This window comes from Chenopodium quinoa, unplaced genomic scaffold (assembly GCF_001683475.1).
Source record: "Chenopodium quinoa cultivar QQ74 unplaced genomic scaffold, ASM168347v1, whole genome shotgun sequence".
NCBI classification, from domain to species: domain Eukaryota; kingdom Viridiplantae; phylum Streptophyta; class Magnoliopsida; order Caryophyllales; family Amaranthaceae; genus Chenopodium; species Chenopodium quinoa.
This window is the reverse complement of record NW_018743283.1, coordinates 1750329-1759990: the sequence shown is the minus strand read 5'-3', so window position 1 is coordinate 1759990 and position 9662 is coordinate 1750329. Positions and strand designations below refer to the sequence as shown.

The following is a 9662-nucleotide window of genomic DNA, read 5'->3' as shown; positions in this document are numbered from 1 at the left end:
CAAAAATAAAAATCGAACAACTCAATTAGATACCAAAATACAGAACAAATAACCATATTCATCATTTCACGAAAAAATAAAATACGAAAAAAAATTGAAGAGATCATACCAATGAGAGAAGTATCGAGAAGACTGCGAGTAAACAAAACCTGATCAGTAGGATTAATAGTACCAGGCTCAATTTCACGTTGTTGAAAAGTGAGAATGCTTGAGATGCTGGTAACGAGCAAAACAAGAATGGTGCCGCCAAAAGTGGTGATGACAACAGGTCAGCTTTCGCAATGGAGTTCTTTAATTCGGATCTAAATTAAACAATTTGCGTAGAGCTTTGGTGCTGATAACGTGTTATAAAATAGGGAGAAATATAAGAGAGATTGATAGAGAATATATCACTGTATTTCTATTCCATATAATGGGGTATATATATATACAATATAATTAGGGTTTTCTTAAATAAAAATATAAACCCTAGTTCCATCTAGAATATTCTGGAATAATACAAGGAGTATAATGGGCATCCACACAATATTTCATAACAAGAATTAATTTAGATTGAGTGAGATAGTGACAAATATTATCAAGTTCTAAAAATGTAATTGTTTGAAATATTTTTATCCCTTTAATAAGAAAAAAAAAATGGAGCTTCTTAAACTTATAAATGGGGGCAAATATGTAAAGCATTTTTATGTAAGAAAAAATATAGCTTTTTAAACTTATAAATGGGGCAAACATGTAAACAAACATTTTTTAGGGGTATAATTATCCATACACTATTCATAAGAGCACTCTCACACTTTTAAAAGAGTAGAGATTACTCAAAAAAGCTCACATTAGTCGCCTATTCAGGCATAATGTGTAGGATTCAACTGAATTAAAGTTCATTTGAGACCTTTATAGCTTCGTTGAAAATACTACGCTAAAGCTTGAACCAAGTCCTTGCTTCGCCAAAGCATCAAGAGTGTAGAGTCATAGAGAAAGGTTGACAGACGTGACACTGCCTATTGCTTTGTGATGGTGATCTCTGAAAAACCGCCTAGAGGTATACAGGTTGCTAGTCGATCTTCTCATCTGACTGTGCAATAAACCAATTTGCCCTCCAAACAACAGAATGCGATAATAATCTTTCTGTCTTCCATCCTGATGACTGAAGCTGCCATATATTATCAGCAGGCTACATTAGTCAGGTAAACAAGCACAAAACGGAGATTGCAAAAAGAAATACTAATCACTAATATTTTGGCGTGACAGGGTTAGAAGAGGATGTTAGGCACCATTTGAATAGACTGAAAAATGTAAAGAAATTATCTGCCTCTATTATTTGATTCCCTAAACGTGATTCAAGGAATCCAGGTTACAGACAATAAATTGTATAAAATAATACCTTCTTGATGAAATCTTCATAGTATTTGTCCATCCATGAAAAACTTTCAACATGCCCAGATGTGCTTTTATCCGAAAGATTGACCATTACAAGTGCATGTATGTAGGACTGCAAGATATCCACCGGTGTTGAGTCTTTATGCAAAACAATACTGATTATCCCATTGTTCTCCAGCAGTAAACACTTGGCTAGAAAGGTTAAAAAAGAAAAGAGGGATGGAAATGTGGTGTTAGTTACAGCCCTACAGGTGTCTGCAACAGAAACAGAATTGTTCATATCAGAAATTATATTGAAATACTCCATACACAGCTAACCTTTCTTATAATTTGATCCTGCAGAGCGAAAAAGGTCCATCCTGCGGTCAAATGATATTTTTGTAAAAAAAATCCTATAATCAATAAATGCATGCAGCGGGATTGCAAGATACTTCGTATATATAAAGATCAGCAATTGAAGATGGACCATAGAATTGAATTGAAACTATAATGAGCTAAACACTCAGATGATTTTAAGATCATGAATAACATTATTGTAGCAAGGAACTTGACCAAGAAAATCCAACAAGATGGTGAAATAGCGTATGATGCTATATCATATTTCCCCCCATTTTACTTTTAAGTGGCAATCTTTTAAATGGAGCAGTACTCATCTCAGTGTGATGGTTTACTCTGTAATCTTGATGTGCAGCATTTCATACACAAGATATAATCAGAGAACCTTTTCTTCATGGTAGTTTCCACGAGAATGGGTACTAGTTGAAAATGAACCCACCTTAGGTACCGCTCAATACAAACTTGCTCTGACTAAACAAAAAAATAGATACTCCATCACCAAGTAATGCCAATGTTTTAGTAGACTGGGCCGACTGGCTGTCTATGGTAGGAAAAGAATGATAGGAACTTTAGCTGTGTACTAGCAGCTTAATGACTTAGAGATAGTCAAAGTAGAAATCAAGGCATACTCTTTTTTTTTTTCTTTTTTTTTTGTGTATTAAAAAAAATGAATAATATTTCAATGTTCATAGCTGAGTTTTTAATTTGAATGAATATATGATTACATTCCTGCATGATTAAGAGAAGAGACCATCATGCTTAATCTCTGTGACTGAACATTTGAACTTTTAAACTGAATGAAAATATTCTTACATTTCTGCATGATTGAGAGAAGAAACCTTCACACCTAAGTTAATGTGACTGTGCAAACATTTGAACTTTTTCGAACTCCATGGATTCAACCACAAGGGTAAAACTTGCTCTTCCGTCGAAACCTTTTCAGCAGAAAGCACTGACAAGAAGTACACACTAAATAAGGAAATTGTACATGTACATCAGCATAAAGACCCATACTAAACCCATGGCAATACTTTAGCCGCTGCCAAGTAACTTAAAGTTAATGAGAAGATAAGGTGCTACAAGTTTTTACTCTACATATGACCAAAGGCCATTGAGGCAATAGACAGTAAGACATGCAGATTTACCTTGGCCAGTCTTCATGAAATGCTGCAGAAGAAGAGAAGTCCTTTCTCCATTTAATGCTTTCAATGACAGACAACGGACAGCCTTATAGTTTGCTACATTGTAAAAATAATTAAAGGTATTCAGGAGTGTATTTTCATAGATCAGATTAGAATATCAGCAGTCAAATCGAAGTACTTTCGGTTCAACAAGAAAGGATATTTTCACTGCTGTATAGGTATATTAAGCCTCAATGCCTCATTATGGGTGAAAGGGTCAAATTGGAAACAAAATTTAAGGGACAAGAGGTGCCAAAAGGTATAGTTGATTAGTAGCTTATATGCAGGCAATACATAATAGAGCAAAAGAATAATTCAGCAAAGCTAAAGGTCTGATAACTCAGATTGGTGCACAAACTGCATCATTATTTGAACACAATCCCTATTTCAAAAATTCAAACTAAACATTCCTATGCCAGCTTCTAACCCTTGTAGGTTTATCTGACCGAGACACTCAGCATCAGAAGATAAAGATAATGGGTAAAAACAAGTAAATATGGGGTTCAGATCCAAGCAACGTAGCAATTAGGATGTAGGAACTCACCGTACATATGAAACATAGTTAAAGACAAGAATGAGAACCAAATTGCCAGAGAGTATCCCCTAGTAACATGAGCCAGACACATTCCCAAAACCATTCCAGCCATTGTTGCCACTGTCTCTTGACTTCCTTCCTAATATAAAACATCAGATACTCAGTTGACAATTGTAACACAATGAAAAATTAGGATTTTAGGATGGAAATGTTGTGTCAGTACCTTTGCGGATATATCCGCTGCATTATTCTGGAGAGCAAAATGTTGAGTCAAAGCAGCTCTAGTAGCTCCACTAGCAACACCAGCTTGTTGTGCAAATTTGGAGAGATATATGTTAATTAGAAATGAAAAGTACAAAGATTTTTTTTATTTTTTTTTCATAATAAAAGGATCAGAACAATGCAGTTTAACGTGCTTATAAAAAACTTTTCCAAAGTTACAAAAAGACTACATTGAGAATGGATCCACGAAATAAAAGCACTTCCTCCATTCCACTTTACCAGCAACAATTCGACATTTGCCACTATTCACATACTTCTGTTTGATCGTCTTAGGTGATTGATATGTAAGGCAAAATATAGTCAAGTTGGGATGTTGTTAGATTCGTCAAAACGTATATTTTCAAAATAGCATATTAGCAGCTTTATATAATTTGTAATCATAATTAAAGGTGTTGATGGTGAAATCATGTATCTGCAAACGTGAAAGTAAAACTATTGCTAGTAAAATAGAACGGGAAAGTATTTGATAAGCAATACATCAGCGGGCCAAGGGTGGACATTATGGTAGAGGCATAAGAAATGAGAGATCAATTTTATACAATTAGTCAATCAGATCAGCGGGCCAACTCTCTCTCTCTCTCTCTCTCTCTCTCTCTCTCTTTCTCTCTCACACACACATTATTTTTCTTGGTCCAATAGTTTACATGAGAAGATGGAGCAAAAAGTAAGAAAGATTAGAACTTACTGAATGATCGTGACAGACTTCCCAAGCAAAGAATGAACACAAATGCCGATGGAAATAAGGGAGAAATAAGATCCATTAGCATTCCTGAAACAACAAAGGCATAACTGATGAGACAAACCATCTATGACTAGAAGTACAAACAGTAACATGTCAGATCTGTTGATTATAGAGCCCCTCAATTTGACATCAAATCCCTTTCATTTTGATGAATTAGATCAGTTTTCAGTATTGAAGATAAATTTGTGATAACAAAAGATAAGGCCTGCACTTTAAGTGAAGATTAAATGCAAAAGGAAAGCTTTACTAAACCGTTTTGAACAAGCACAAACACATCAAAATTGAGCTCCACGTGCTTCAGATTAAGTGTAACGAAACCTTACTTCAAAATAATATGTACAGCCACATGATTTATACAAAGTATTATACTCTGTATTTCCAGTGACAAAATTGTTGTGCACTAGATAACGGTAAGCTTCCAGCCCATATTTTAAAGAGATGAAATTACATCATAAAGCTCATATGCAGTTGCAATATATAAACACTTGCACAAATCCATAAATGTCTTATGGATAGCAACTTAGCGTAATTAGAAAAACAAAAGGTTCCTAAGATAAACTCTGGCAAGAACAAAATTGATTTGATTTTCAGATATCAAGTTTTTGGAAATGTAAACATTTTGGATACACTTTTTTTTTTGGTTTGACCATATAAATCATCTATTATATGCTATCTTTTTTATGGGATTCACTATCTCCTGTTACATCTACTTTTTCATTATAACAAAATACACTACAAATACCCTACTATATATCTCCAATAGTCCAATCACATCCATGTTTTCATGAAAAACAATAATTAAGGTAATTTCTAATAATTTTGGCTTATAACGGTGGATTGACTAGTGTTCAGACAATATTGGGAAAGAGGGACTAAGAGAGTATACAAGTGACATGATTTGTGAAGACATAAGCTTAACAAAAATTTGCAAAAGCGACCAATCAAAGATTATAATACAATTTTAGGTACTGAATCATTTCAATTTTTTCACAACCGCAAATTAGGAGACCGCTCTTTCATATACACTGAACCTTTTGGTCTAACGTTAGAGCAATGCTAGCAATAATGAAGAAGCTAGGAGCAAAAGGGTGAAAACAGAAAAAATATTGCTAAAAGCAATATTACAAAAACAAATAAATAAAATAAAATGAATCATAGACAGAAGTTTTGAAAATAAGCACATTTGTAAGCAATTATAACTTAAAAAAAAATTAAATATGGCACCGGAGGACTGAAATGACTTCTCTGATGTAGCTAGTTTCACTTTCTAATGCACGGGAACCTATTTATAACTTTATAAGTATCTTGACATTTGCAAATACTCGATGACCTGAAATTTGGAATCACTGCACGCATTTGATATTTTTTTTATAAAAAACTCTCGATTACACATTGAAGTTACTTCATTTTAATGCACATACCATCAGTGGATTCTAATTAGGGCATGAAAGAGAGTTAAATAAGCTTAAATAACACCAAAATTAAAAAGAGAGTTAGAAAAATACCAAGGTCATTCAATAAATCTGCAACCAAACGCCACATTTTTGCATTGCTATCTAAATTTGATCCCTAGCAAGAGACAAATGATACAACTATTATTGACTAATCAACAGCTACTTCTATTCCCAACTATTTTCTTAGTTTTCAAATTAGTCAAAGGATGGTTATGCCAGGAATTAATGTTTGGGGGAAGGGCATGTTACTCATAGTCTGTTAGTAGTAACTTGGGGAACAAGCTAGAGGTTTGTTAGGAGGGATTTTCTATAAATAGGTCTCATTAGAAGGAAAGAGGATATGTTGAATATTGAGTGGTTTGTTATTGGAAGAGAGTGAGCCGCTTGAAAGCTCATATTAGGAGAGGAGAGAATCCACCTCTCGAAAGTGGAATTATCAATTGATTTACTGTAATCCTCATCTTATCAATATAATCATCAATTTTCTTCTTAATTTCTGCCATTGTTAGTGCTGAAGGCCAGTCAGTTCCTAGCAGGTTATGAATGTAGTTTGAGAGCTGCATAATTTGTTCCATAAAATGATATTGTAAATGTTAAGCATGAAAGGAGTTTTGCAGAGAATATCTCAGCACATTTAAGGCAGAAAGACCAGTCAATAATTAATTCTTGATCTCTTTTTTGGTATGTTCTCTTGTTCTGCAAAACAGTTTCATTATTTCCACAAGGTTATTATCTATTGAATCTGGTCTTCTCTTACATGCAATACTTCAAAGCCATTAACTAATACTCCGTACATGGTAAATCTCTTATTTCACATCATACTAGATTGTTTCCCCCTTGAGAACCGTCGATTTTGAAAGCAATAATAATTGACAGATTGGTAATAAAATATTGGTATGCTCGTGTTTCTAAAAAGAACAAAATTGTAATGGAAAACTAGCCTAAAATTACCTGATAAAATGTGAACAAGATGCCCCCAAGCATTCCTGTTAAATCCCTCAAGAACCACTGCAACACTTACAAAAGGAAGAAAGGTTAGTATGCTCGGTAACTAATCTTACCTAACGTGTTTAACAAGGACCGAGCTTAATCGTATTCAATGAGAAGATCTAACCTGAAAAGTAGCCCCGATAACTGTGGCAGATTTCTCACCAACTCCAATAGCACTCAAAAGAGCCTGCCAATGTGTTTAAACAATCAAACACCATGAAACAGATACCTAGATCAAAGACGGTAGAAGAAAAAATCAATCATTGAACAATCATTTTCACATATCTTACTTGAGTTGAAAGCATCATCCGTATATAAGTCGACAGGCCCTATGAACCAAAACAACATAAGAATGTAAATATGATTTGTGTTACACAAATACTAAGAGTACTGCATATTAAAGAAGAAAAAAAGTTTGCTGCAAGTATTAACTATTTCATTCATCGCCCATTACATCGACAAAAGTTCAGGCATACTATGTAGCAAGTAAAGCCAAACAAAGATTAATACACAAAATAGTGTATTATGTTAAAAATCCTCATAAATAATGAGCCATCAGCAGAATTACACAGTAAATCCAAGTTAGACTCATAGCTCATAAACAAAAATAAATGTGATAATTGTCCTCAAATCCGATTCCTCCTGTGTTGCAATGGCATTGAAATGAAAAACAAGGAATTATGTCAAATTGGGCACCTGCCAAAACGGAAAATTCACTTGTAAACTGATCATTCTAATCTAACATAAACTCTTACATTGCCCATATGAGATAATCAGTCATCCTCTACTGGGTATGAGTTCTTGGACACTTCAATCAAGACCAAATTTCCTAATTACAGAAAAATGTTTAACACTTGGAAACGTACCCATGTCAACAATCATACCGAAATTCAGGTGCATAATACTTGATCAAATCTTAAAAACTCTCAACATAAAGTAAAGGTCAATCAAATAGAGGACAGCTCTTGATCAATCAATTAGTAATAAGATAACTCTTACCTGTAATGAATCCCATATTTGAAAAGGTACATAATCTGGAGTCACACTACTAGGAAACCCCTGTAAAGAAACGAAAAACAAACACCCATCAAAATTGTCCTTCAAAATAAACTTATTATATCGTACAAAATTGTCACATTGTCCCAATCTATCGTAATATTTACAAAACATTACTTATATAGGCATATGTTAGTTATTCATTGCTAACCCATCAATAGAAAAGGTGACAACTTTTACCGAACATTTATAACGTGACAATTAATCCGGACACGTATAAAATCAAAATCAGGGGATAAAGAAAGAGAGAAAATTACCTCAGGTACAAAGGCACTGAGAATTTGTCTTCTCACTAACTTAAAGCGGCTGTCAAATCTATAAAAACAAGAGAATAAAGAGTGGGATTTTCAGAAAAAATTGAGAATTTGAGGATAAAGAAAGAGAATATACCTTTGGATTGAGATAGTTGGGGTGGAAGAAATAGTGGCAGTAATTGAGAGTTTAGTTGGGGAAGAACCTGCCCATTCTTCAACCACTATTTGCTCAGAATTTGAGTTTTCTCCTCCCATTTTTCAATTTCTAGTTTAATCGATTGTACAATTACAGTATATTCTTTTGGAGTGTGAGTTTTGTCAATATCTGAGAGTCTAAAAGTCAACCTAAACCTGGGAATGGTCGAACTTGGGTTGGTGGGTGTGGATTTGGGCTTGGGCTTGGGCTTGGTCTTAGGCTTAGGCTTGGGCTTAGGCTTGGGCTTGGACTTGAGCTAATTATTTGGATTTAGATTGTTGTGAGTTTGTGACAATTGACCATGTTAGAAATGTTTTTTAAAAAAAATACTACGTATAATTCTATGGTTGAAAGACCCCCATACAGTTATTTTACCAGTGACTAATCCTTAGTTGAAAGTAGGTAGCCCCGACACAAAGTTGAGTCACTAATTAGATGATTACAAAGTCTTAAAAAAATAGTTAATTGTCATAGTAATCGGTGTAAAAGTGGCAGATTTTAGCCGATTGCAAAAACTTCATCAAAGTAATTTCTACTTTATCTACTTTATCCAGCTTTAAGCTTTGGCTTTTTGACTTAATTATATTGACAGACTTCATCACTTGTTTCTTAAACGATTAACGTAAGATAATAATTAATCACATCACCTTAGGTTTATACTTTAACCATGCCGTGTATGATTACTCTACAAAATACCCAATTTATGCTACTTTTTTATGGACTTATCACATTTGAAATTACTAACATTAATTTAATTTAATTTAATTACTCTAAATTTATTACTTTGTATTAGATTCTAATCTTCAGATATTAGGCCTTAATTGTCAGAAATTAGATTATAATGGTCAGAATATTAAAGTATAAATTATCGGACATTATATTATAACTACTAGAAATTAGGTTATATATATCAGATGAGAAGAATTCAACCTAAAAACTGAGAAAAACATAGAAATTAAAACCTGACCTCACGAATCAAAGCCAAGTGTTTAGTCTCTTCTTCAACACACCCAAGTTAAGCCTGAACACGATCACGAACTTCCATCTTCTTCTTCTCGATCTCTTCTTGTTTAGCCCTAAAATTGGACAAAGCAGAGCAAGTGATTTCTGAAGGAATTGTGTCTTCGATAAGTGTAATTACTAGATATAACAAGGATCACTATTATGGAGATAATAAGTTCGTTCTCTTGGGGTGTCATCATCTGTTGCTAGACTATGAGAGATGACCTTTGGACTAGTCAAATAGTCCAAAGCCCGCT

General features: G+C 33.9%; 1 protein-coding gene across 2 annotated transcripts; it reads right to left on the bottom strand.

The window, feature by feature from the left end:
- Positions 1-688: 688 nt before the first annotated feature.
- Positions 689-8515, bottom strand: LOC110735422 (protein root UVB sensitive 3-like). Of its 2 annotated transcripts, none has more exons than XM_021915616.1 (15): positions 8344-8515; positions 8211-8268; positions 7897-7956; positions 7188-7226; positions 7022-7084; positions 6859-6915; positions 5959-6022; positions 4397-4480; positions 3653-3735; positions 3439-3568; positions 2859-2951; positions 2527-2665; positions 1696-1736; positions 1382-1569; positions 689-1150 (listed from the first exon to the last, which is right to left on the bottom strand). In XM_021915616.1, the coding sequence occupies exons 1-15, from the start codon at positions 8460-8462 to the stop codon at positions 1052-1054; spliced, it is 1317 nt and encodes a 438-aa protein (XP_021771308.1). In that variant the 5' UTR covers positions 8463-8515; the 3' UTR covers positions 689-1051. The 2 variants fall into 2 exon arrangements, with proteins under 2 accessions (XP_021771308.1, XP_021771309.1); XM_021915617.1 differs by having other exon boundaries at positions 8211-8259.
- Positions 8516-9662: the final 1147 nt, after the last annotated feature.

Excerpts from the sequence above, each read along its gene's own strand:
- LOC110735422 (XM_021915616.1), bottom strand. The coding sequence starts at position 8,462 with ATGGGAGGAGAAAACTCAAATTCTGAGCAAATAGTGGTTGAAGAATGG. Across the intron at positions 7,957-8,210 it reads TCAGTGCCTTTGTACCTGAG|GGGTTTCCTAGTAGTGTGAC; the intron begins GTAATTTTCTCT and ends GTTTCTTTACAG. Across the intron at positions 1,737-2,526 it reads TCTCTCAATCATGCAGAAAT|GATGGACCTTTTTCGCTCTG; the intron begins GTAAGAATATTT and ends ATTTGACCGCAG.